This window comes from Lonchura striata, chromosome 4, assembly GCF_050655825.1.
Source record: "Lonchura striata isolate lonStrDom1 chromosome 4, ASM5065582v1, whole genome shotgun sequence".
Lineage (NCBI taxonomy): Eukaryota > Metazoa > Chordata > Aves > Passeriformes > Estrildidae > Lonchura > Lonchura striata.
The window spans coordinates 9,199,464-9,226,054 of NC_140706.1; the positions used below are offsets into that span (position 1 = coordinate 9,199,464).

Consider the following 26,591-nt stretch of genomic DNA (forward strand, 5'->3'; position numbering starts at 1 on the left):
AAACTGGATTTCAAAGAAGGAAACCTTAAATGCCAGTTGGATTATTTTTCACTTGAGTTCCTTATGGTCTATAAAGTTTGAAATAATAAAAGATATGGTTTGGCCAGGTACCAGTGTGTCCAGTCTGTAGTGCTGATATCATGCAGAATTTTTTTATAAAGCTAGTCAATGTAGGTATTGAATGCATTAAAAAAAAAATCTTCCATATAGGTAGTATGCAGAAGACCATGCTGTGGCTGAGTAACTCTGTTTAAAATGCAGAAATTCCCACTTCCATGCTTGGGTCTTGTTAGGAACAGCTGGCGAAAAATGGAGTGTCTGTTTGTCTTTGTTGGAATAAGTAGTGGTGCCAAGTAATGTTCCCATTGTATGTTGGAGTACTTGATGGCAGTATGATAGGATTGTTTTGTAAATGGTGAGGGAAAAGCATGGATTAGATAGCTGCAGACTTCTATTCATCTAACTCTTAAGTACTTGCCCCATTCATTTCTTCTTCCCACCTCCCTGTGCTGTAAAAAACCCAAAGCATTCTGTGCATGCTTAAACTCCACACAGAGAAATTTAGAGTGAAATTGAATTATTTAAAGTGGTTCAAAGCAGTCATCATGTGTAGTTTTCTTCTGTAGGCGCTAATTTGTCACATGTTAAAAACAACATGGAGAAATTGAAGAAGCTTATCTGAAGAGTCTGTGTGCTTGCGGGGTTGGATGCAAGCAGTTAAGATTTTGAGCTCACACATTGAAGTGAAATTTTAAATCCTAAATAATTTTACTCCTCAGGTGTGCAGGCATCCTACTCCTTAAGGTACACAGGAGTTCAGTCCCATATGTGTAGAAGTAGGGGACTGGGCTGTGCTTTCTGAGGTTTAAAGTTGTTCTCTAAACCTGAGCCACTGAGGTTATTTTTTATGAGCATAATGGTAACTGTTAAATACTTCTAGGAAAATGAAAACTGTTGATTACATGCTTTTTTTTTTTTTCTTCTGTCACAAATAATTCTAAAAATCAAGGCTTTGTGAAAGAGATCCATACCAGCTTTACCAGCGGTTGGAGCAGCAAGCTAGGGAATATGTGCTGGAAATGAAGGTTCGTCTGCTCAGACACCTGTCCCTGGGATCCAAGGTTGCATCGACGTTAGCAACAGAAGGGCCACCCCAGGCACAGCAGTTCATCTCACTCCTACTTGAAGAGTACAGTGCACTCTGTCAGGCAGCCTGTACAATCAGCGCCTTCCTAGTTACTCTGGTAAGACTGTAAAAACAGCCTTTGTGCTCCTGCTTGCCAGGGCTAATGCTGACAGAGTTATTTCTGGGCTCTTTCAGGTGTTTTCTGTGGTGGTGAATTGTAAAGTTATTTTTTTTGTTTGACCTTGGAGACAGGGAGATTGTGAAAATGCAGTTAAATATTCAGAAGTGTGGAGTAGGCATCTCTTACAGTGGCTTGATAATTTTTTTTTGTTGTTGTTCACAAAGAAAAAGGTGGGATGTTGTTTGTGGCACTTTGAAACAAATCTTTAAGCAGATTTACAAAATAAGGCAAATCCTAATGTGGAGAACGCTTCTCTGGTAATCTTTAACGGTGTCTTCACAACCATGATTAAGTGACACCAACTGCTGTGTGTAGCACTAACTTAAAATGTTTCCATGTTCAACTTTTCCTTCACTATCTAGGATGACTACTTGAAGAGATTGTGTTGCCTCAGACTTAATCTGCTATGTAATTTATTATTTCTGAAGTTCTACCTTAAATGCTTTTTTTGGTCAACTGATTGTGATGTTAGACTTGGGATTACATTTTTGGGTATAAAATAGGCAGTAGCCTTAAAAATTTCTTCTTGAGTAACTGTCCATCGGGTGAGTAATACCATAAACAAATTCTATAATTCTATTTGTTTAAGGTCTTAGAAGGTTATTAGTCCTGTTTTGTTATTAATCCTTTCTTGTGCATCCTTTGTTAATGTCATCATCCTGCCCATGCCTTTTCTTGTGTAAGTTTTGTGCAAGTAGAAAAAGAAAAGATGGCAAAAATAGGGAATTTGAATTTAATTCCCAGTTAGGTAAAAGTGACTATCTGGATGGGTAAAGAGAGGAAAAAGCATATGGGACAGACACTATGATGGCCCCAGGCAAGGATATAAAGTGGAGAGGAAGCAGAGTTTCATTACTGAAGTTGGGTTGTCAATAAAATTAAATTGGCAAAGCAGGAAGATATTTCTTCTAAGAAACTTGAGCATATCTTACGGGTTTTTTTTGTTGTCTATGCTCTGTATTTGCTTAGATACAGATGTGAGGTCACTGCTATCTCCTGTTTATTGGCTGCTTTTAACAGTCACTAAGTCTCTAACAAGGTGCTTGAGAGAGAGTTGCTCTTGAGATTGATTTGTGTTGCAGCTTACTCAGCTGTAAAGCAAATGGTTTGCAGTGCACCTCAGCTTTCCCAAAGGGGGTCTGCCAGTAATGAGCCCATTAATGCCAGAATTACACAACTGATCAGAAAATAACCATTGCATACCTTTTTCCTGGCAATTACTGTGAACTAGTAGTTATGAAAACTAGTAGGTATGGGAGATTGAAATAATAGCCATGAGAAAACACAAGATGCTTCAACTCCCTAGTCAACCCCTTTCCTGACAAAATTAAAATAAAATTATTATCCTCTTTTAAAGAATGAAGCATAAGAAAACACAAAATGTGTCTTTTTCCTTCTGCAGCCCAGTCAGTACTGAAAACATCTTTCTACTAAACTGTGACCTTGAGGAACTGAAATGTGAGAATGTCAGATACTGTCTTTTGTCATACATTTCTTAGATTTATTAAATACCTTTTTATTAAATGGAGTAGTGTGTCACAGCTTGCAGTACAGGTAATAGGGTCACTAGCTTTTTCAGTGTGCATGGATGTTTCCTCTCAAGATACCAGTACACTATGGAAGAAGCAGTCTTTTCAGCTAAAATACATAACAGGCAGCCACAATTTCTAAACTCAGTACTGCCTTCCTTTTAAGGATGAAAGCTTTGCATGTAGTGTGCTGTAGAAAGGTATATAATGCCTTGAAGCTCCACCTGTGAGAAACAGATTTCTCAATGAAATTATGAATAGTTGTCCTTCTTGTCAAAGGAATCCATCTGGCTTCAATAGCAGGAACTAAAGCTCTGTGCCCCATCAATGCAGGCAATGACAGATTATACTGACAGCAATTTGGAAAGACTCTGGTCAGTGCAGAAGGGCCCTCCAGTACACAGACCAGAGAAGAAAACTTTCCTGATGTTTCTTTGTGAGAAATACCATAATCTATGCAAACTGGTACAGAAGAGTTTGTAGATAAATGTTGGTTGTTTTGTTCACAGCATAATATGGAAATTCCTTAAGAAATCAACCTCAGTGAACCTTGAAACATTATTAGCATTTTATAGTAATTTAAAATATTTTGAAGACATAATATTCAAAATGAAAAAGTACTCATGCCTTCTGCAACTCAAAAAATCCCACTACCCACCCTTCTTCATAATAATACTTTGAACTTAATTGGTTTTTCTAAATACTGATAGTCTTGTCTTCAGGTCTGATATAAATATGTTTGGTTGGTTTATTTTTTAACTCACTGTTATTAACAAAACTTGAAAATTCCAGAGTATAATGGTGTTTCTAGATACTTAGGGTTATAGTACTTAAGACCCACTTGCTGATCTGAGAGCCGGAATGCTTGCATTTAATTCTGCTGTGTAGTTGAGTCCTGGTATAGAAAGCGTGCACACTACTGGCTATATGTAGGAAAACTTGCTGCCTTGAAAAGTATATTGTACATGTTTTGAATTCTTGTGTTTTAATGATAATAGTTTTAAGGTTTAGCTCTTGAAATTACATACAATTATGGGTTAAATAGCCTCAAATACAAAAATGTTCTGCTTACCAGAGAAGTAAGCTGTTGGTCTCGTCTGTTTAGAGAACTTCATTCTTTAAGCTGTAGTTGAGGAGAGCTGGTAATTTAATTTTATGTCAGTTTTGAATAAAGATTATAGGTTGACATTGTGTATGTGTCTTATGCTAGATAAGTTCAAAAAACTGAAAAATAATTATAAATAGGCAATTGACAAGAAAACTTGAGAATTACAGGCTCAGATCATAATGCATCTTTTGGTGCAGAAATGAATGGGAACTTAGAATAATGTAGACTGATATTTTTAATATTTTTTTTTCTTAAATGCATGACAATTTGAAAGAAATGATCCTATGGTTATTTAAATCTTTAAAATTGCTTCAATTCTGAGGGTTTGGGTTTTAAAACATCATAAGATCTGAGCTGGTTCATACAGCCTGTAGGTTGGAGATTAGACCTTTAAAAAAATTCTTGCCTTGTACAGATGTTTGGTTTTTTCCTTAACCCTGGTTTATTTCTGGTTGTTTTATCATTATAGGAAAATGAACATTTGAAGAAATTTCAGGTGACTTGGGAATTGCACAACAAGCATCTGTTTGAAAATTTGGTATTTTCTGAGCCACTCCTGCAGAATAGCTTGCCAACGCTGGTGTCACAGCTAAGGTAGGGTTTAACTTTTGTTTTGTGGCTCAAGAAGAGATGAAAACCCATGTTTGCAAACACAGCATTAAAAAAAAATAGGCTGCTACACTTGAACTGGTAAAAATCTTTGTGGATCTCTTTTGAAAAGAATGTTGTTGATTGAGCAGGCTACTGTCACAACTTGCTTGTCAGAAGAATTACAACCCTAGTTTGCTTAGTTGTAGGTTACTCAGTAAAATGACAGCATCCTGTGTAAATACAGATGCTACGACTGAAAAGTACTGTTATCAGGCATTGCTGCTGTTTCTGCAGCTCTACAAGCAAATTAAAGCCTCATTACCTTCTACTTCCCAGGGTGCACAGAACTGAATTTGGAGTTTTAAGCATCTTTTCACTGGAGAAATCCTCTTGCTGTATGCTTGTAGATCTCATGGCTTTAAAGCTCCTGAGGCATTAAATTGCATCTTTTCTTAGAAAGACTGCTCTGCTTGTAATTTGTGTGCTGCCAAAGTGTTTGGGTTTTCTAGGGAAGATGTATTAATAGGAATTTTCTTTACCCTAAGTAACATGCATACAGTCTGGGTGATTCATGTTAACCTCTCAGTGTTGTTTGTGATGAAGACACGTTTTTGATCTGTGTACTTGTGTTTGAAAGGTATTGTCTTGGGTAATTTTCCATGGTACGAGAGCAGTTTGACTAATTCTGTTACAAGAGATGTTCTGCACAGTGAGGCAAAAAAATTTTTTTGAGTCCTTGTTTTGCTAGTAGATGATAGAAAGGAAAAAAGAAGAGACAAAAAAGTTGAATTGTTGCCAGGCTCAGCAAGAAGTCTAAGGTCCCTCATAAGTTACTCTATTTGTTTAGATTAACCTGGGTTGATATTGAAAGCCTTTCTCCCCCTGTCCCAACAGCTGATTTTGTTGCTGTGTTCAACAGCATGTTGATTGTGTATTTTTTCCAGTGATCTGTGGCTTCTTATTCTGTGACTAACCTTCATCATGTCCATGCTTTTTGATAAGGCCTCTCTCTATCTCTACTCCAGCAATCCTGACTATATAAAAATATTTATATTGCCTTTATCTGCAGAGCTGAGAATGGTCTTAGTGAACTTTATGGTTATTTCTTAACAAAAGCATTTTTCATTTCCTGTGCTTGATCACAACTTGAAACACAACTTGTTATAAGTTGTGTTTCTGCTGTCACTGTGGTGACAGCCACCTTCAAAGCTTCCAAATATGATGAAATCAGAATCTCTTCCCTGTGGGACTTTCTTCTCCAGTGCATTTGTGTTTTCTAGGTAGTTTATGAGAAACACTCTTGAACTTATGGTTTTGCCTAGTTTGGTTGACATGATTCATTTTTTGACAGGAATGGTTCAGCACAAGCTTCCCAGTTCTAGGTTATATAGTGTATGTCTTGTTTTTCTTTGATAAACAGAGATTTTGCTTGTGTTCATGGTCTCTCAGGACTTTACTGTTGAGTTCTCTGTGTCTTGAAGTGACAGAATTATATTTCTCTGGGAAGGATATGTTTCTGCTTTCCATTGGAAATTAGTGGAGAAATGTTCTGTCACAGAAGCTTTACATGGAGAAGCAGGGATCAGCCTAGTTGTCCTGGTTCAGGGCAGATTTGGGGAAAGACCCCCCAAAAGGGTTCTTTCAGGAAAGCAGATTCAATCGGCCCCTCCCCCCAACCAGTTCGGGAAAGATACCTCTTTGGAGAAAAAGTGGAAAAAACCTGTTTATTAAACTAGCAAACTTAGACAATATTAAGCAACAAAACTTCTTGCCACTCCAAGAGAGACAATCTCAGAAAGATCTCTCAGGTTGCAGCTGGGCTCACTCAGTCTCTGATCAGTCCCTCCGGCGCTGGAAATGCCGCGGCCCAGGCCCGGCCCGCTGGGCCACCGGTGCTGCTGCTGCTGTTCTCCTGGTGTTCAGTCCAGAGCGGGTCCAGAGAAAGGGAAAAAAAACACAGTCCAGGGAACTTTGCCTCAGCTAGCTAAAACTAATTAAACTAAGGGAAAAAAACCAATGGAGAGCTCCGTCTTGTTGTCCGTCTGGACGCAGACAACTCGGTCCAGGAGCAGGAATGTGGAGGAGTGAGTGCAGTTCTTGAAAAAAAACTCCGCGCTTCTTCCCCCCCTCCTTCCCTCCTGGAACAAGTCTTAAAGGTGTAGAACTTATTATTCAACATGAACAGGGCAGACGATTGGGGATAAAGGCATCATACAGTCAACCCAGGACACTAGTCCTCTGGATATTTGGTGAACAGAGAATCACTTATGTTCAGTAGAGAAAGTATTGCAAGAGTTTCATTACAAAGAACATTGGCCTCATTATTTTCTCTTCCTGAAGAGAAGTGTGAAATGGCATTTTGACATCTCAGCTTTGCTTAGATTTTGGATGTTCATCCTTTCTTTCATCCTTTGCTTAAATCACTAAATTTTTTCCATGTCTCTGGCTTTTCCAAAATATACAGTTGGTGTTCTGTGGTTAGTTCCAAGGGTGCTTATCAGACTAGAAAAGGTGTTCACATAGGGAGGTTTAAACAGCAGCCTTATGGGGATGGAGTTAGCTTAGCTGATACAAGATCAGCTGTGTCAGTATTCCACAGCTGACAGGGAACATCTGCTGGGGTAAACTACCAGGGTCTTCCTGTGTTGTGTCTTGTTTGGCTCCATAGGCAGCGTCTGTGGCTTGTTTAAGAGGCAGCTCAGCTGCACAGTCTGCAGACCAGCTGTAATGCTGTCCATGGCTTAGCAAGAGTGAATGAGCAGGGCTTCTAGGTCAGACACAGCATCTCTTAAGGATGTATTTTCATAATGAATGTTTGAGGAAATCCAGTTCTTTCAAAGATGAGTGGGTAGTGCTTCCTGATGAAGGTGTCAATATGAAGAGTTTCTTAGAGGTTAAATAATATTGATTGGGTTAAGATGCTTCTGATTACATGCAGCCTCTGACATGCCTTCTGAATTCACCACACTGCTTTATTGGGATGTGATTACCAAGGACGTGACCAATATATGGGACTTCTCTGTTCCCTTTGCTATTCCAGCATAGGATGGGACAGCGGTGAGGATATTTGCAGAGCTTTGATTAAATGCCACTGTCCAAAAATATTGTGTTCCTGATCAAAATATGTAGGCATACCAGTTTGTCAACAGGTATGGCTTGGAAGTCTCAATTACTTTAAAGTGAGCAATTCTTGTTAAATTTTATTTATGTGTTTTGCTTTTTATTAGTTTTTACTGCAGTGAAGGAGCATATTTCACCTCTGTTTAGAGGACTGAAATGTTAACTAATTGTTACTTTATACTTGTCTTGGGGGGTGAAGGTGTATTTAGTAGTATCATGTTACCTTTACTCAGAGTCACAATAAAAAATTGAAGTGTAAATGCTGTTGCATTGCTAGTTCAATTTTTTTTTTTTAATTGAGTTATTTTGCTTCTAACTTGAACATATTTTAAAAAGTCTTTTGTGTACTACTACTGTGTGAAAGAATAGTACTAGTCAGGAGCAGTTATGAGAACAAATTACTGATTTTTATATGGTAGGGATCTGATTTTCACATAATTACATAATACTAGAAACAGAGGTTCCAAATAAAGTACTAAGTTGTGGTCTACTGACAGGAGTTGACAGTGTTTGCACTGATAGTAATGAAGTGTTGTATCATGAAGGCACTGTATCCCTTGACAGTTGTTTTTGTACTCTTCAGCCATAGATATCCCAAGTTCTATTGTGCAGAGTTGCTTGTGCACCCTTCTTAAGTGGTAGTGTTGCAGGTTCTGGGCAAAAACAACAAAACAAATTTGAATTTTTTGGCAAATTCACACTATCAGCTGTAACTTGGTGCTTACTGAGTTGTCTGTTTGCTGAGCTCTTTATTATGCTTAATTGCCAAGTTAAGGGGTTAGTTCTTTGCCAGGTGACAGGCATGACTATGTGGTTCTGAGGTTGGGTTGACAACCTATTGCAATGAAAATCTATAACAAACCTCCCTGTAATGCTGAAGCTGGGCTTAAATATCACATTTTGTGATCCTTGAATTTTGGTTTTTTTGGTACTGGCTTTGATTGCTACACAACCTCTGTGACTAATTAATTATGATACAGTTTCTCCTTAATTACTGTGTAGTAAAACGTTGTAAAGCTTCAGTTTATTTGTGTCACTTGGCAGGTCATTGCAATTCAGCGTGGTTTAAACAAATTATTGAGTAGAATTTTGTCATTTTATTATTTGTCAAGTCAGTGTATTGGGAGTTGACATACTAACTTAAGAAGCATTATGCTGTGCAAAGATGTAGCTGTAGGAAGGGAGGTAAGTCTGTCTCCTATTTCTGGTGCTCCTCACAGACTCAGTCAGCAGTGACTGGCATACCCATACTTTGAATTTCATGCTGCTCAAGTGATAGTAGATAACTGCTTGTATCTCACTTGCCTCATTCTGCAACACATTTCCCACCTGGAACTCCAACTTGTCTAGTATTCTTTTTAGCACTGCTCATGAGAGTTCTGCTTGACAAGCTTTTGGCTTTATTTTTGTTATGTAGCTCTGCAGTGGATAGTCAACATGTATATTTAGCCCATAGAATTTGGAAGGATAATTATATCAAGCAACAGAATTTGAACAAATAGGTTTGTCATCTGGTTGCTCATGGGAAAGAGGCTCTAGCAATGTGGCACTTCCCACATTCTTGCTATTGTTGGTTACAGAAGATTGGAATAAGCAACTTCTTCAGTCAAATGTCTCTTCAGTAACAAGTGCTGTTTGAACTTTCAGGCTTGGAACAACACACGATTCCTGTAGTGAAGATATGTACAGTACCTTGCTACAAAGGTATCATCAGCTGGAGCAGGAAATGGGCCAAGTTGCTGAAGCATGGCTTGAATGCCAGAAAAGAATAGATGATTATGTTGATGAACAGGTAAGAGTCATGCAAACAGTCTCAAGACTGATTATGTATGGAGCAGCCCATGCAGGACTGTGCCTTCAGTGAAGAGTTATTTCTTGGGTATTTTTATCCAGAACTTTGAAGCAACAAAATTTAACTTTTTTCATTCATGTTAGTCATTCACAATAGAAAAGTATTCACGTACAATACTTGTTGGTGCTTGTACAACCACATATTCAAATTGTTGAAGCAGATTGTTGTGTTCTTGTTTAGAGGTCTTTGAACATTTTATAAATATGTTAGCCAGTACATGAGCAATAGGAAATAGAAATAATCTGTTCCACAAAACCCCCGAAGCTTTCAAAATAATAAGTGTATTAAATGGAATCCAGAGGAAGAGATAGCTTTTGAAAATTATGGCATGTTTCACAGTGTGATGATGATTGTTTTACAGTTGTCAAAATGGAAACTGCAGTTTGTCTCAATGCATAAATATTTGAGACCTCTGAAGTAGTCGTTTGATCAAGTATATTATCTGATAGCTTATTCTTCTGAATTTGTGCTGTTTCAAAAAATAATCCAAATCGCAATGTTATTGTGCTGACTCCTACATTGCTGAGAGCTTAATTTTCAGAAAACTAGCTGTTTATCTTGCAAGTGGTTGTTTATACTCATGAATAATTTTTCCTGTGGCTTTTGTGTCATGCTCAAAAAAATTTAATTTTCCCTGTGTTGAAGATTTAAGTGAACTTTTTACCATTAATTCCAGTGCCTTAATGATGGAGACAGGATATAGGATATAACTAATTTTATTTTTGGAGTTCACTCTATATTTGGGGACTGCATCTGTGAGCTTTGAGTTAAAAAGTTTTCTCTTGGTCTGGCTGCTTTTCCACACCTAAATACTTGATTGCAGTTCAGTAAAATGTCATAATCATTTATGCTATTAGAAGTAATCTTTCCCATGGTGTCAGGGTGTCATGGCTGTCTGATATTGCCTCTCTAGTAAGAAAGGAGCCCACTTCCCAGCTATTATTCAGCTATTCTTTTAAATGGTATTTCTGTAGAGTCACATTCATATTTGGTTTGTTACTGGTTGTCCTGCACCAGTTGATCAGCTCTTAACTGACTTTTCTTTATTTCTTTTTATCAAGTGACCATGCAGCTGCCACAAGTCCCATCTTGTAGCATTTTATAAATTTGCTCAGTGAAGCCTGTATCCTATGCAAACAGGCACTATTCTCCCAGTTGGGGAAGTTAATATGATGACTTACTTCCTGATGACCAAAAGTACCTGCAATAATGTGGGGGTGTGTAGGAGAAACAATTGTAAAACTTAAACCCTCAAATTTTAAAGAAGATAGTCATATTTATATTGGCATTTATTTGTAGGAAAAAGCATTTTCACAGTCATGCCTTAAACCCTTTGTTGGTGATAATCTGTGGTTATACTCTCTTGATCAAAAATACATTATTCAGTATAACTATCATACCTGAATTTGCAGTGGTATTTTTGTTACAAAGTTAGAAATCAGAAAGCCCAGCTGCTATAGAAACTGTGGATCTTACTAGTGAATGCATGTTCATTAGCTGTTTGCTTCTTGGCTCAACAAAATGATGAGGTTTTCTTGTGAGGTGGTGTTTGAAAAGTTGAAAAGGAAAGGAGATGTAAGAATGGTTCTCACTTAAATGTTGTGGAACTATACCCAAAGCAGCCCATCAGCAAAAATAATTGATGGACCCTCCACTGTAGTATGTTACGTTACTTGTTGGTAAAAAAAAAAGATAATAGGATAATAACTCTTGCAAGCAATACAAATATTAATTGTTTAAGACTATGTAAGATAGCTATGTCATGCACAGGAATAATTTAATACACTGGTGAGCCATGTGTGTATGCTGTGATAAAGATAAGGAATCATCTGTATCAGTGCCTGAATTAATCATATGCTAAATCTGAGGAGAATCTTTGTAATATCTTGAGTACAGGAGAGTTTTAACTGTATGTAGCCTGTACATCCAGATCCTGATTTCCTTACCAAACTTACACTACATTTACCTAGGAAGTCCTGGGTTATTTCAACAAATAATGGGGACAGTCATATGTGCTTTGTGCCAAAAGATTTCCTTTTTTTAGTTTCCTTTTTTATTATTAATTTATTTTTTAAATTGAAGTGCTTTTGCCCAGGCAGAATTTCTTGTTTGTCTCTCCATATTAATGTGTGACTCTTACTCTTTTTACAGTCCTGATCAACTCAATAGGGAAAATAGTATGGGCATAAACTGGCTTTTGTCTTTATGGTGGCTGTGTAGGTAATTGAAGCAGTCAGCATTTTTGTGTGCTGAGAGTTTGTGATAGGAGGAATTATTTTTGTTCTTTCTAGTGAAATAGTCTAGGAAAATAGATTCACACATGAAATTTGGGAAGCTCAAATGTGCAATTTACATTTGGTGCAGACTTTAAAATTTGGAAGAAGCCTTGATATATATATGGATACCAGAGTTTTCACAGATGATTTAATGTTATGTTTCTGTTCTGACCAGACTGCTGACTTCGTATCATGATTAAATCCATTTCAGAATGGAAAAATACTTGTTGACCTATCTGTCTTGCTTGTCTGATGGAGGTCAAATACTTTTTAGCCTCAAATAAATAGGGAGGAAGGAAGAGGGTGATAGTGGCCCTCTCTTCTCTGTAGGGCATTTGTAACAGCATATTCAGTCCAGATGCACAAGACTGAAGTGTAAATTTTTTCTTTTGATGGCATTTTAATTTATCTCCCACTCCCTAGCAGAGTTCTTGGGCATGATTCATGTGGTTTGTATTGCAGCTGCTTTGCTCTGGTGAAATAAATATTCACTGGGGAAAAGAAAGGAGGGAGAGAAGTGGGTTTCTATTATTTATGGAATCAATAACTTAAGATACTTTCGCTTGGCAAGGCTGCAAAGGTGGAAGTAGGAAAACTTGAGTGTCAGCTCCTGTTCCCATTAATGCTCAGGTACCAGGACTTATCCTATGCTGTTTGCTGTGACAGTTTCTTGGCAGGCTTGAGTAGGCAGCTCCCAGTTAATGCACTGGCTGTTTTAAATGTTGTTCTCTGGCATTAAAATCTTCTCTTACAAAGTGTAGTGAATGGAGGTGGTTGGCTTCGATGGTGAAGGTTCAGGTGTCAGGGCACCCAAATCAGTGAGAGCTGCTGGCTTTAAATATAGCTCAAGGGTTCTCAGGAGCTGATAGTTCATCCAGGATGAAATTTCTGATGTTGCTTCCACAAACTCTGCAGTACTTTTTAGTGTGTCTAGGAAATGGTATGAGTGATTTAAGAATATTTCATGGATGTCTTTTTTTTCTTATTTTTTATAAACACACATGGACATGGTAAACTGATTCTTTTGGTGTTAGCGTTATCTCACTGGAGTAGAGGAAATCCAAATCCATAATAGTAATTAAAATGTGATGCTGATAGTTTCGGAAATTAATTAGGCAGATTTTTCCCACTTAATACTGCTTCAGATACCCAGCTTAAAATTTCATTTTCCTAAGTTACATAATGATAATAGCAATAATATACTTAGCTTAGTAGTGGGACTTTAAACTTTTTATCAAGTATGAATTTCTGGAGCCATGCTTTTGAAGATAAAAAGAATGCTGCTAATGGTGTAACCTAGTGGTCTTTGGCTCACGAACCTGTTTCAGTAATATCTTATATTCTTTAAGGTGATAGATTATGATGATTATTATTATTTAGGTAGATTTTAAAAAATATTTGTAAAAGATAACCCAGGTAGTTGTTTTTCCTCACTGATGGAAGTAATGCTGCTAGAAGTTGTAAGGTATGACCACAGGAGTTTTGTTCTTGCATTTTGTTGCGTTAGAGTTTATGAAAGCTTCTGTGTTCCCTCAGAGTAAATCTGTTTACTAAATCAGAAAAATATCATTTGTGTACAAAAAGTTATGGACTCCTATGTTCATTTATGTTGATATGATTTGAGAGACAAGCAATTATAAAGTATTTTTCCAGCCTTAGATAAATCAAGGGGCGTGAAAAACCTTGATGAATAAATAGTGTTAGTCTAGGTCACTACTTTTGAGTCTTTGACTCTTTGGCTGATTAGTTCTACATGTGGTACTTCAGGGTTTACACTTGAGCCTGCATTGGAGCCTTGCTGTAAATCCAGTATCTCTAGATTTTAATGGATTGCAGTGAATCTGAGATGTTGAGTATTTAATAGCAATCACTGTTTATTAAAAATATTATGAAACTATTCAATGAAAAGAAATACTAACATAAGGAGTAACAGTAGAAAAATCTGAGTGGAAAATACAAGTGAAAAATCATGTAAATAAAAATAAAATATTTTGTTTAAGTGACTCAAATTATTAGCAGATAAAACACATTTCATATTGACTAAATGTGTAAGTACTTGCAGAGTAGTACAGATAAACTAGGTTTAATGAAACAGGCCAATTGACAACAAAGTAGGTTGTCTATTGTTAAATCAATGAGTTTTCCTCAAATTCTGTTTTAGATGGCAATGAAAACAAAACAACGCATGCTAAAGGAAGACTGGGAATTTTTTAAACAGAGGCGTTTTATTGAAGAGCAGGTAGGATTTTTTTCATACCCTTCTAAATTATACTAATGCTGCACATATATTTGTAAGATGCAAACATGAGTGTAGTATGTTGTACTAGTTCTGTGCAATCTAATTCTGCAACTATGCCAGGCATGACATTTGATCAACTAAAATACAGGAAAGTGAGATCCAAGAAGAGCAGGTAAAAGTATGTAATCTCAGTTACTACAAGGTAAAACATAAACACTGTAGTCTTAGGACTGAATGCCAGATGTTTAAAATCTTTGTACGAAAAAAGGGGAATTTTTGTTGCCTTAGAGTGGGATCCAAAACAGCCAATACATTGAGTGTGGAGCTGTCTTGACGTACATGGTAGGGAATATTGTGCTCAAGAATTCAACAAATGCCTGTGTGTGTGCAGGAATATGAGCCTCAGTGTCAGGGCAGGTGATTCCGCCTGTTGAGACTCCAGAGAGAGCTCCTGCAGTTGTTTTTTGGGGAAAGGGCTGAGCAGAACTGTGTTCCTTTTTTTAAGCTGTAACCAGAGAGGGGCCAATAGAAGTTTATATCTTACTATAAAACTACTGTTTAAGACTCAGTACTCTCTTCTGCAGCCTAGAAGTGTTCAAGTGTGCATCATGCTTTCCGTAAGAGTACAGTGGGCTTCGAATAGAGTCAACTCTGGATGGAGAACCTCTCCGTTCCTGTACCAGTATGCAGAAAGAAACGCTAGTCATGAGCCAGAGAGAGTATGATAGTACATTTTAATAACTTTAACTTAAGCTTAAATTGCCAATGTCTCAAAGCAGTCATCAGTAAGTACTTTTTCCTATAAGGAGCATAAGCCTGTGTTAACCATGTATTCAGAACATCTGGTATACAGGTCTCCTCAGAGGACTTGAGGAAGAATCCTCTTTTTCCTTGATCCTAATTGGCCTTAAGTGAGCTGTAAGACCATGGCTGCTTAGGTAAGGATCAGGTCTGGGCATCTATAGAAGTGGGAGCTTAGGCACATCCTTGTTTAACCTAAGGCTTGTAGGTGTCTAATGAAATTAGGTGCTTTCAGGATTAGGCCTCTGCCAGGTGGAGATTATTCGGATTGTATTTTTTCACTAATGCAGTCAAGTCCTGTTTTGGGCAGCTACTCTTGACTCCATACCAATGTAGCTACCAAATTAGTCCTAAATTTTTTTGATTTGCAAGTTAAGAGTCAGTTTGCTTTCCCCATTTGTCAGCAGTGTCCTTTTGTGCATAGACAAAACTACAGACAAAAACTGCTCAGGTTCAGAATGCATCAGCAGAAATGCAGTGCAAGATGTATGTATGAATCAGTCAAGAAGACGGACTTGTCCACTTTCCTGTTTCATAGTAGAGATAGACTTTATTTGAGGAGTATTGATGTCAAATATTTGTCATTTGTAACTTTGAACTTCCTTTTTGTGATTAAAATACCACCTTTGTGGAGTTATTATGAATTATTCTGTTTTTAAATTATTTTGCCCAAAGAACCCTTTTTGATTATGTAACTTGTCATTATGTGCCGCTGAATTTTTAATGGGAAGACTTGCACTACTAAAACACTGCTTTTACCATTTACTTCAGCTTAATAACAAGAAAGCACTATCTGGGGAGAACAACTTCACAGACACAATGAGACACATGCTGTCATCACGTTTGAGCATGCCTGACTGTCCCAACTGTAATTATAGAAGAAGGTGAGCTGATGTTTTTAGTATGAAATCATAATAAATCCTTACTTTCCTGTTCAAGGAAAAAAGAAATACATTATTGGAACAAAGAGTGTGGTTACTTTAAATAAATGCTAGTTAAACAAGATCATAAAAACCTGTAATTTAATTCTTGAACAGATGTACTTGTGATGACTGCAGCCTTTCACACATTTTAACGTGTGGCATCATGGATTCTCCCATAACGGATGATATCCACATTAACCAGTTACCACTACAAATTGATTCTGCTCCGGATTATTTATCTGAGATCCGCCCACCCAGTATGTCTTCAGCGAGTTCAGGATCGGGTTCCAGCTCACCAATCACAATTCAGCAACATCCCAGACTCATCCTCGCAGATAATGGTTCTGCACCAACTTTGTAAGTTCCTTTTTCTGTTTTAAATTTTTATAGTGAATTGAACTTAAGCAGGCAAATGACATTGGCAGACTGTCATTATGTCATGCTAGTTTTGCCTCAGAAAATTATTTAATAATGGTACTGTATTCAGCTGGCCACAACTCCAGCTGTGTGTTGTGCAAACATATATGTTAAAAAAGATGCTGTAAAATTTCTGAAGATTTCTGATGATACTGTATTACCAGTACTGCTGGAAGTTTTTGTCTTGTGTGCTTTCCTGCTTTGCAATTACAGAGACATCAGATATTGATCTACTTTAGAGCATCATCTTAAAATGTCAGATTTTCCTAAACTGAGGAAGGGAACTGGCATGCCTTTCTTTGAAGGATCATTTCACATGAATCGCTTTAGATCCAGAAAAAGTCTTTATCATATGGATTTTAGGGTTGTTGAAGCTGTGTTAATATATCTTGCATCAAAAATTTTTGTCCCTATCAGAAGTATCTGACACTAAATTTCTTACACTCCAATCAAAGTCATTATCAGATTTGAGACATTGGTCTAATGGTGGACTTCCACCCCTTCATAATTCCAAATAGTTAAAGCTGCTTGGTGGGCTGGCTTTTGTACTCAGGAAGGGTACAGCTAACCAGGAGTCTCCTCTGTTATGTGCTATTCTAAAGAAATACTTTAAAAACCCAACTTGAGTTACTTGCATTGTGGGAACATTGAAATAATGAAATATCTGCTGTAGGTGCAGTCAGGGGAATTTGCCATAATGTTCTGTGCTCATATGCTGTGATGAACAAGGACAGTGCAGATGTGTGGGGTGTTTCTGGTGCCTGTCAGTCACTAAGTTCCATTTCACCTAGGCATTTATCTACTACCACCAATGGTTTAATATTTCATTACAGACGTGTAGTTTCTGAACCCATTTTGGGAGCACTTGAAAACAGCTACATATTCTTAAATGTGTGCTTTGCAATTTCTATAAGCTCTCACAACTTTTGGTGCTGAAATGTCAAAAATTGTTCTGTTTGTCTCTTCAGAAGCTAGTTCGGTTGAATCCAAGTATTATTTACTGTAAGAAGCCTATTTTTAGGGAAATACCACTGCTCCTTGGGGAAGTGCCATTTTATGTCTCATACTCTGTTGTGTTTTGTTTCTTCATTGCACATTTGAAATATGCCTAATGGTGCCATCATGTAATTAAATTTTGGCTGAGTATTTTATGGAATGTAACAAGATAAAAGTGCACAGTTTAAGAGCTCTTTTAAGAGCTCTGGATTATTGTAGCAACATGAATTAACTGATCTTTGCAACACTTCCCTGGAGTGAGTAATTAAATGTGCACATTCTTTTACTATCTGTTAGGAAAAGAATTCCACTAAGTATTTTAGAGCAGATTCTGAAAAGCATGCAGATGTGGGGTTGTCTACAAACTAATAGCTATTGAGAAATTTAAGAGCAATTTTGTGGTCAGTGTTCCCTTTTTACTGGTGTGATATTTAATGTGTGAAAAACTCAAATTTTATGTTGTAGGTTTTTCCACTTAGCAATTTCTGTGAAGGAAGACATTGGCTTAAGGCTTTTTACATCAAATTAAAGGTCATCAATATCCTGGAATTATCAATTCCATAGATTCTTGGTCAGAAAACAGTGCTTGAAAAATATTTTACTCAAAACCAGTAGAGAATCTTATTTTCAATGAGTTTGTAATTCAGGCATGCGACTGCTATATTGAGTAAGATTATGTGGCAGGTTGTTTGATTTTACTTCCTTGAAAAAGTAAATTCAGTTGAACAACTTGGAAGAATATCTGTTGACTCCTAATTGGAACATTTATACAAGGGATGCCCTCAACTTTATTTCATCTTGGTATTCTAGCTGCTTTCACTATAACTGAGCACTGGGATTTATCTAAGCCTCTTTTCCCCTCAGTGGTAGTGATGATGATGATGTTGCACCATTATCAGCAAAATTTGCTGATATCTACCCACTGAATAATTACGACGATGCAGAGGTTGTAGCCAACATGAATGGAATCCACAGCGAGCTAAACGGCGGCGGGGAAAACCTGGCATTGAAAGATGAGGTACAGCATTTACAGTGTCCTAGTTTGTTCTGGATTTTGTGTGTGCTCACTGGAGAAATGCTTGTCCTTATTAATGTCTCCATGTTGACGACTTAATGTTGTCTAGTCTCCTCAGGTGAGCAGTACTAGCAGCAGTTCCTCAGAAGCGGATGATGAGGAAGCCGATGGGGAGAGCAGTGGTGAACCACCAGGGACTCAAAAGGAGGAAATGTCTCTAGGAAAAAGGGCATTAAGGAAAGATGAAACAAAAATGGATAGTCCACCACCTTCTTACCCCAGTCAGCAGGTACAGTCATCTAAAAGCATCTTGTAGTAGATGAATTTCTGAAATGTGGCTGTTAAAGGAGAAGACATTTACATCATCAATTAATTTTTTAACTTAAAATATTAAGTTGTCAGTAGGCAAGTATGACACCTGAAATAACTAATTGTTACATTGTCATGTCAAATAATCTTTTAGTCAAAACCTGAAATATGTTAGTTACATCAAAAGTTGCTTCAGAAAAAGGGGGAAAAGCTTATTCCTACCTGCATGAATGAGAAATGTAAACTAACAAGCATTTCTGTTTGGAAGATCAACCTGGTCTTTGCTAAATATTAGTGTTATGTTATTTGAAATTAATTAGGGTGGGGGGGTGGATGTTATGACTATGTAGTTAACATTTCTTTCATATTCTATCACAGAATTATTACACAAGTTGTCTTTCCCTGTGTAAACCCTGTGTGTTTAAATCAATTGCATGCCTTACTATCTGCTCTGCAAATAGCGGTGTTTGGTTTAACAGCTGAGCACTAAAAGTATCCAATGGCTTTGTCTTTGTAACTACAAGGATTTCAATCTGAGTTACTCTGCAGCTACAACACAGACTCCCTGCTTTGAGAGCAACTGTCACACTGCATGAGAAAGTTCATATTGGTGCACCTTTGAGAGCTTAGGCAACAGTTATCTCCCAGCAGATGTTATCTCTGGTTAGGATATTTTAAGACATTCCACTGGAAGTATTTTCTCATGTGTTAAGAGTATTAAAATAATTTTCTTTCAGCAAGTACGTTGAGGGTTTTTTCTATGTATTGCTGACCTATGACAAAAATTACAGGAGGTCAGACCTCTGTCAGACTAGTTTGAAACTGGTGGAGAGATTCAGTATTTGTTGTGGAAAATCAAATTAGATTATATAAGTCTGCTTGCCTTAGGGATGCAAACTAAAATGCAAGATAAAAAGATGGATTTAGCCTTTCTCTTTTTCTTTTCTTTGAGGAATAAGAATATTTTCAGAATTACTCTGAGGAAGTCATAATGTCTTTCTTTTTTTAGTCTGATCTTCTAATCAGGGCTGAGTAGTGTAGTATTCTATTTAAGCGATTGAGTTTACTAGTATATGTCATGTGAATTCAAGATTTTTTGGCATTACCTCTTGGTTTTGCTAATTTACTCAGTACTGCTATTTCTCTTGGATTCCTTTTCAGTACCCAAATTGTCAGAATTGAGTTTGAGTCTCTTCAGTTTGTTTGAAATGTTTTTTCCATTTTTATTTGTTAGTTGATTAGTATTGATTTCTGGATAGTACAGTATTTTTATTATAAAGGTGGGGTTTTTTATACATGAAATTAATTTACATGAAATTAATTCTTTATACATGGAATTTATACCTGAAATTAGTTTATACATGACATTAATTCAGTCATTGTATTTGGTTTATGAAATCTATGTTATTTGTTAAAATATACCTGGTGTTAAAGGTTGTAATGCCTTTAAGTGATAATGATGAGTTACCTGTGTCTGAGAAGAAGAGATATTTAAGAAGAGCGTCACCTGTCAGTTCTTCTCTAGAAAGCTAATCTTAATGTTACATTTTTGGAAAAATGTGCACTGCCACATTGGTGGGAAAAGGAGAAATTGGGAAGTATTCTTGTTATTGTTTCTGGTAAAATTATCTACCAGTGAAATGTCAGGTGACAATGGCTGGAAAAAGTAATGAACTTAAAGGGAAATGGAGCTGCTCTTTCTTGGGCTGCTTTTCTTCTAAAGTCTTGAGTTCTCTTGAGACCACAGAGGCTGATGATACCTTGAGGTCAGTACACATTTCTGAAGTGGATTTTTCACGGTTGGTGAGACTGTGAAAATTTTACAAGAAATGTCACCCTCACGTATTTACAGAGTAGTTGAGCTTGGAAGTGACTTGTGGATATAATACAGACCAGCCTTCCTGGTCAAAGCAAGATCACCTAGAGAGAGTTGGTTGGCACAATGTCCAGTTGGGTTTTGAGTACCACCATGAGTGAAGGCTCTAGAACTGCTGTAGGTGATACATTCCAGAGTTCAGCCACTCTCACAAATGAGTGGTTTGAGTGGAATTTCCTGTATTTCAGTCTGTGTCCGTTTCCTCTGATCCTTTCATGGGATACCACTGAGAGGAGCCTGACACTGTCCTCTCTGTCCTTTCCTTCCCCACCCAGTCAGGGTGAATCTCCTCTGTTGAGGCTGAACAGTCCTAGTGCTCTCATTCACTCCTTGACAGATAATCCCATCTCACTGGTCATTCACTGGTCTCACAGCAGTGTGTCCATGTTTCTCATACTGGTAGCCTAGAACTGAGCCTGGCACTGGGTTCACCAGTGCTGAGCAGAGTGGAGAGATTGCCTCCCTTGACATGCTGTTTGTGCTCTGCCTAGTGCTGCTGAGGACTGCTTCCAATTTTATCAGCTAATCAGCTCTTACCACTATTTCTACACCTATTTTTTCCATGTGCTTGGAAAATTGTGAAAAATATTGAGTTAGGTTTTTTCTTTTTATACTGGGGTGATTGCCTAGTAATGATCGAATGCTGTCAAAGTTTGTATCAGTATTTTCCTTGTTGTCACTGATGGTGGACATTAAATCTCCATATGGTATGAAATCTCTCTGTTTTTAGGGTATTCTTTTAAGTAAGAGTCTTCACTAGTGCTTTTCATTCACTATAAGACTTCTCCTACTGGTACTAGAAAAAAATTCTGTGGATGCTCTGAAAATATTAATTGATGTATGCAAAATGAAATAATACTAGTGATTACTGAGGTTTTTTTGTCTGTTGAGTAGATTGAATTTTTAATGGATATTGTTGGGTTTTTTTTATAGGCTGACCAAGGTCCAAATGCTTGTGAATGTCACGTTTGCAAACAAGAAGCCTCAGGACTAACAGTCTCTGCACTTGCAACTGGACGCCTGCCTGCTGGGCACCAGTTTATGAATCCTGAAAAACCTGCACATCCTGCACTTCATCTTTATCCTCACATCCATGGACATATACCATTGCATACAATTCCTCATCTGCCTCGTCCGCTTATCCATCCCACCTTGTACACTGCTTCTCCCTTCACACACAATAAGGTAAGCCTGAACAAGGAGATGGATCCATCCCCATCCCAGGGAAAATTCTGTACAACTGTATAAACCAGCATGACTGAGGATCAGTGAAACAATGAAACGTTGCTCCAAATTGTGGTTTGCTTATAATATTCCTTTTGCAAGGAATGGTGAGGGGCAGGGAGTAAGACAGATTTAGAAGTGCTGGAAGGATTTGTTCAGAATGGCTGAGGGTATTTTTTTGTCAGAAAGACTGATAATATCTTCACTGTGATTAGAAAGCATGTTGAGTCAAATGGGTCTTGCACAGTGGAAGCAGTGATGGGTCTTCAGTCAGTGTAAGAGAACAAATTAAATTTTCATTTCATATATATCAGAAAAATTTAGTATTCCATTTTGGCAGTAATTCTGAGATTTGTAGTTAAAATTTTTGTCAATTCTTCTTTTTTTTGTTGGTGTTTGTTGGGGTTTTTTAGAAAACAGAGATATAGGAGTCTTACTTCATATTTGTTAGGGGTTCTTTGTTATTCAAGAGAACTTGCATTACTGCAGGTTCTGCAAAATTCCTTTGACCTTAAACTAGTAAGTAATAAACAAGAGAAAGGTGTGGAGCAAGAACTGGGACTAAGTGACAGCTTTTCAGAAATATGAGTCAAACCCAAGCACTCCTATTAATGGGGATGTTGTTTCACCTATGTTTAAAGCAGCTGAACTGTGGATGCTGCTGAGAGGGGCAAACAGCCTTTGTCATCTTCTGGTCTGATCCAGTGGTCAAGGTTGCAAGGAGAGTAGGATAGTCACCAAGATGACTCTTATGTGCCCTTTTTGTCCTTAACATATCCACTTTGAGCTTTCCTGTCTTGGATGTCCCTTCCTTACCTCTGTTCCATAGGTGCAATGTGCCACTAACGACCCATTGCTCTCCTTTTGAAACCATGTTAAGTATTTCTTTGCACCCATGTATTTGAATTTTCTTTAATACAGGTTATTCCAGCCCCTCCCACATTCCCTATTAGACAGATAATGAAATTCTTTCTTTATAAAAAAGGGAGACTAGGTATATAATCTGGCCAGGGTATATGTTTGGCCATGAGTTTCATGTCTGAAATGTCATTGGACTCAACTGATATTTTTAATATCTGTATCTGTAATATCTATATCTACTTCTGTATAGCTTTTAATTTGCATCAAATCTAGTATAAAAAGAGAAAAAAACCTACTGTTCCTCAGTGTTTTTAAATTTGGCAATATTTGAATATAATGTTTATGTTGCATGAGGTCTCCGGGAGAAAGATCATTTTAGAATGTGCATAAGCAATTTCAGCCAGAAGAGCCCAAACCACTTGTGTCTTTATAAAACGAGAAAAAAAGTGTGCTTCATTTTTCCCCCCCCAAGTTGGTTCTTAAAAGGAGAAGATGTATTCCTGTCTGTTAAAAATTTTAAGTTAGGAATCACTTAATACTTGAAAATGAAAAGAAAGGAAGAAAACAATAAACTTTTGTTTTATATGTTTTATTTCTTTTTCTCTTGTCCTTATTTTCAATGCTGAACTGTTTGTACTCCCTTTTTCACAATTGTCTTATGAGGTAATGATTGTCATGTCAGAGAAGATTAGTTTGTTTAGGCAGTTTGTGCTTTGAAAGGTAGTAATTCCTAGCAAGCTCTAAATTCATACAAATACTGGTTTTAATTATATATTAACACAACTGGTTTTTGAGATTTAGATATCTTGTGTTCATGAGTTAGTTGATTGTAAAAGCAGTGCTTTGTGAGTGTAAAATATATACATATACATACAATCTGTGTAATGTAGTATATGCATTATAATAATCAACAAATCAGTCTTTTATCTTTCTGAGAAATACTCTATTATTATTTTCCCAATTTAAACACTATGATTTGAATATTGCTGTTGGAATGACTGTGCAAACAGAATATTAATGGAGAAAATACTCTTTTTGTTATAGGCATTACCACCAGCTCCAGTTCAGAATCATACAAACAAGCATCAAGTATTCAATGCATCTCTCCAAGATCATATTTATCCAAGTTGTTTTGGAAGCACTCCAGATTGGAATAGCTCTAAATTTATAAGTCTTTGGGGTTCAGAAGTGATGAATGACAAGAACTGGAATCCTGCTACATTTTTGCCTGACACAATTCCTGGTGAGGGTTTGTTACTACTTCACACTGACTAGTTAAAAGCCTTATGTTTTATGTTTCTTTTCAGGAATGGTGAATTTTATCACCATGGTTTTATAAGATGGGGTTCTGGCAGATTTGCTGCCACTTCTACTCTAGTTGGGCTGAAAATTGGAAAATAAATTCTTATGTACTGAGGAGAAGATGCTAAAGGCAAATAAATAGCATGCGGGTTTTCACTTGTGGTCATTGTAGAGTTATGTTTTTCTTCAGAAGTTTAGTATTGTAAATGGAAACTTAAATAACTTCTAGACCTCTCCACAAAAGGATAGTAAGAGTAGTAAGAACACTGGTAATGAGGCACTGTGTCCTGCTTCTTATAATGCACACAGATAACCACATTGTCATTCAGAAAGAGGCATAAATCAAGAAAAAATATTCATTTAAGCCAGGAAGCATTTGGAAATCCTAATGGTTAAAGTGAAAGAGAATAAAAAGAAAATTAGAGAGAGAAATCTTTCCATTCACATCCTAGCAAACACTAAAAAGCATTTTTTATTTTATTTGACTTGTATAAAAAAAGAGGCTTGGGGGTTGCGTGTGTTGGCTTTCATTTTCAGACCCATCTGCTGCTAAGTTGTTAAAGCTACTACAGTGATTCTTAAAAAGAAAGGCATTAAAAGCATCCAGAACACTTACCCAGTAGGACAGCTCATCCATTTACAAATGTAGTTGTGGGTAGCTGTTCCAACAGATGGTTAGTGGCAGAGTCACCTGGAAGGTCTATCACAAAGGTGTTTCTGTTAACTGGAATTTTAAATAAATAAACAGTTTATAATTCTGTATCGATAAAAGAATATGATGTTTAATCTTACAATTTTGTCATGACCTACCTGGATTTCAGATAGTGGAGATGATATATTTAGCGTGTAAAATGTTGTCCAATTAAAATTTTTATATTATAAGTAGATGAACAGATCTGTAGCACATTTGCTACTTGTTAGCACATTTATTAACATTCTTAGAATCTGTCTTTAGGGTTTGTGACTCTGCTCTGATACTTGCCAGCTCATTTTTTTATAGCTACATTATTTGGGAGGATGGAGGGGGAAAGGAGGATTCCCTTCACTAATTCTACCAAGCCAATATATCCCATGTCTGCATCTGAATTATTGAATCTGTAATTCTAAACCCTATAAAGACATTCAGTGATTATGTGATTGTTAATTACTCCGTGTGTTTCAATTGAAGGGAGTGATATATTAGCACCAGCACTCTCAGAAATAAGACCCGAAGCACTTCCTGCTACATCTAGCAATGAAACAACAGCAGTTACTGACAGCAAAGAGAAAAAAAATGCTGCAAAGAAGAAATGTCTGTACAATTTCCAGGATGCCTTTATGGAAGCTAATAAAGTTGTTATGGCAACCTCTTCTGCCACTTCTTCTGTCTCCTGCACAGCAACTACAGTGCAGTCAAGCAGCAACCAGTTCAAAGTATCATCCAAGAGACCTTCATCAATAGGTAAGGATTTGTAATTCAGATGCAGCTTCTAACTGGCTCAAGTGTATGTAGCTAACTATAAGGACTTATATAATTGTTTAATTTAGTAACATCATGCATCTTGATGATTTTTGTTAATTGCTGTTATTATTATTGGTTTCGTCTCTGTACTTCTGGATTGAAGAACTTTGTGAAAGACCTTGATGTTATGGTTTGAAATTGGTAATAGAAATTAGATTAAATACTGCTGATTTTTATACAAGCTGAGAATATACAGTACTCTGCATGATTTTATGGATAGTTTATGGGGACTTACTAATTATTTTTAACTGTAGGTGATTTCTTTTTTTCTGCCAATTTAGGTGAAGTGTTCCACAATATTAATAAAGAGGACCATAGACATTCTGCGCCAGTTGCACCACGAAATAGTCCTACCAGTTTAGCATCCCTTCCTTCCCTGTCTCCTGCTGCACTGTCTCCAGCCTCCACACCACATCTTCCAAACCTTGCTGCTCCTTCTTTCCCCAAAACTGCTGCAACAGCCCCTGGATTTGTGGATCCTCATTCAGGTCTTTGTCCTGCTACAGTTGCACCTCCTACTTCAACCACAGACAGCTCTGTAAGTGCCCCACCAAGTGTCTGCAGGTAAGTATGTTGTTATTCTTGCCATTCTTTTTTTTTCACTAGAAAGGAAATGAAAATACAGATACCTCTTCTCCTTGACACTGGTTTTAATGTAAAAGCTGTGTTTGTGTTCAGCAATTGAAACCAAGTGCAGATACTTAGTATGTAACTTGGTGTGAGACTTCTCAAATATGATTTCCATTGTGAAGTCCAGTTACTGAATTTAGAGGCTTGAAAACAAATGTTTGCTCATTTAGAAATATTGCCTGGGATATACAAGTCAAACTGTTCTTTCTTACTGTAATTACTGGTTGATGATTGCTGCTGCTGAGACACAAACCTCTTGTATTACATACCTGTTTTCTGTCATTTTGGCATTACATGGCAAGCAGGAATGGAAAGCTGTGAAAACTTACTTTGTAATTTAGCTCAAAATATAAAGAGGTCATACATGGTCTTGAAACTTGCCATGCGATGACACGTTTTCCTGACTACACTTTTGACTTATTAGATATCAGTCCTACCATTTATACAGTGGTTTTAGCATGGAAGGATGTTGTGATTTCTGAAGGTTTTCAAAGGTCTTGGAGGTGGGAAGGACTTTGGTGGAGCTGTCTTCTGGTAGTGTTATGTACTGTGGCAGGCTGACAATGGTGCCAGCCCTTTGATGTGTCTGAAGGGTGGAGGCGTAACAGAAAAGCAGTTGAGTCATTGCTCTAAACTCTCTCAGCTGTGGGGCTGTGATCATGGATGCTATGAATGTAGTCTCCTGGCTGCTGTAAGTTTGTGGAAGATGATGTG

The 26,591-nt window shown here is 37.2% G+C and overlaps 1 protein-coding gene across 4 annotated transcripts in view; it reads left to right on the forward strand.

Moving 5' to 3' along the window:
* Nucleotides 1-26,591, forward strand: part of FAM193A (family with sequence similarity 193 member A) — a 76,954-nt gene that overhangs the window by 38,043 nt on the left and 12,320 nt on the right. For 2 of the 4 annotated variants that reach the window (XR_014954660.1, XM_085577580.1), the window contains exons 6-18: nt 1,010-1,244; nt 4,414-4,538; nt 9,303-9,447; nt 13,945-14,022; nt 14,607-14,741; nt 15,595-15,707; nt 15,861-16,103; nt 18,024-18,177; nt 18,284-18,463; nt 21,293-21,544; nt 23,489-23,687; nt 24,915-25,187; nt 25,529-25,811. Coding sequence is in view for 3 of the 4 variants with exons in the window: in XM_085577580.1 (XP_085433706.1) it covers nt 1,010-1,244; nt 4,414-4,538; nt 9,303-9,447; nt 13,945-14,022; nt 14,607-14,741; nt 15,595-15,707; nt 15,861-16,103; nt 18,024-18,177; nt 18,284-18,463; nt 21,293-21,544; nt 23,489-23,687; nt 24,915-25,187; nt 25,529-25,811 (2,415 nt within the window). In the remaining variant the exon portion in view is untranslated. The remainder of the gene's footprint in view (nt 1-1,009; nt 1,245-4,413; nt 4,539-9,302; nt 9,448-13,944; nt 14,023-14,606; nt 14,742-15,594; nt 15,708-15,860; nt 16,104-18,023; nt 18,178-18,283; nt 18,464-21,292; nt 21,545-23,488; nt 23,688-24,914; nt 25,188-25,528; nt 25,812-26,591) is intronic. The other 2 variants (XM_021550753.4, XM_085577581.1) reach the window with 2 other exon arrangements.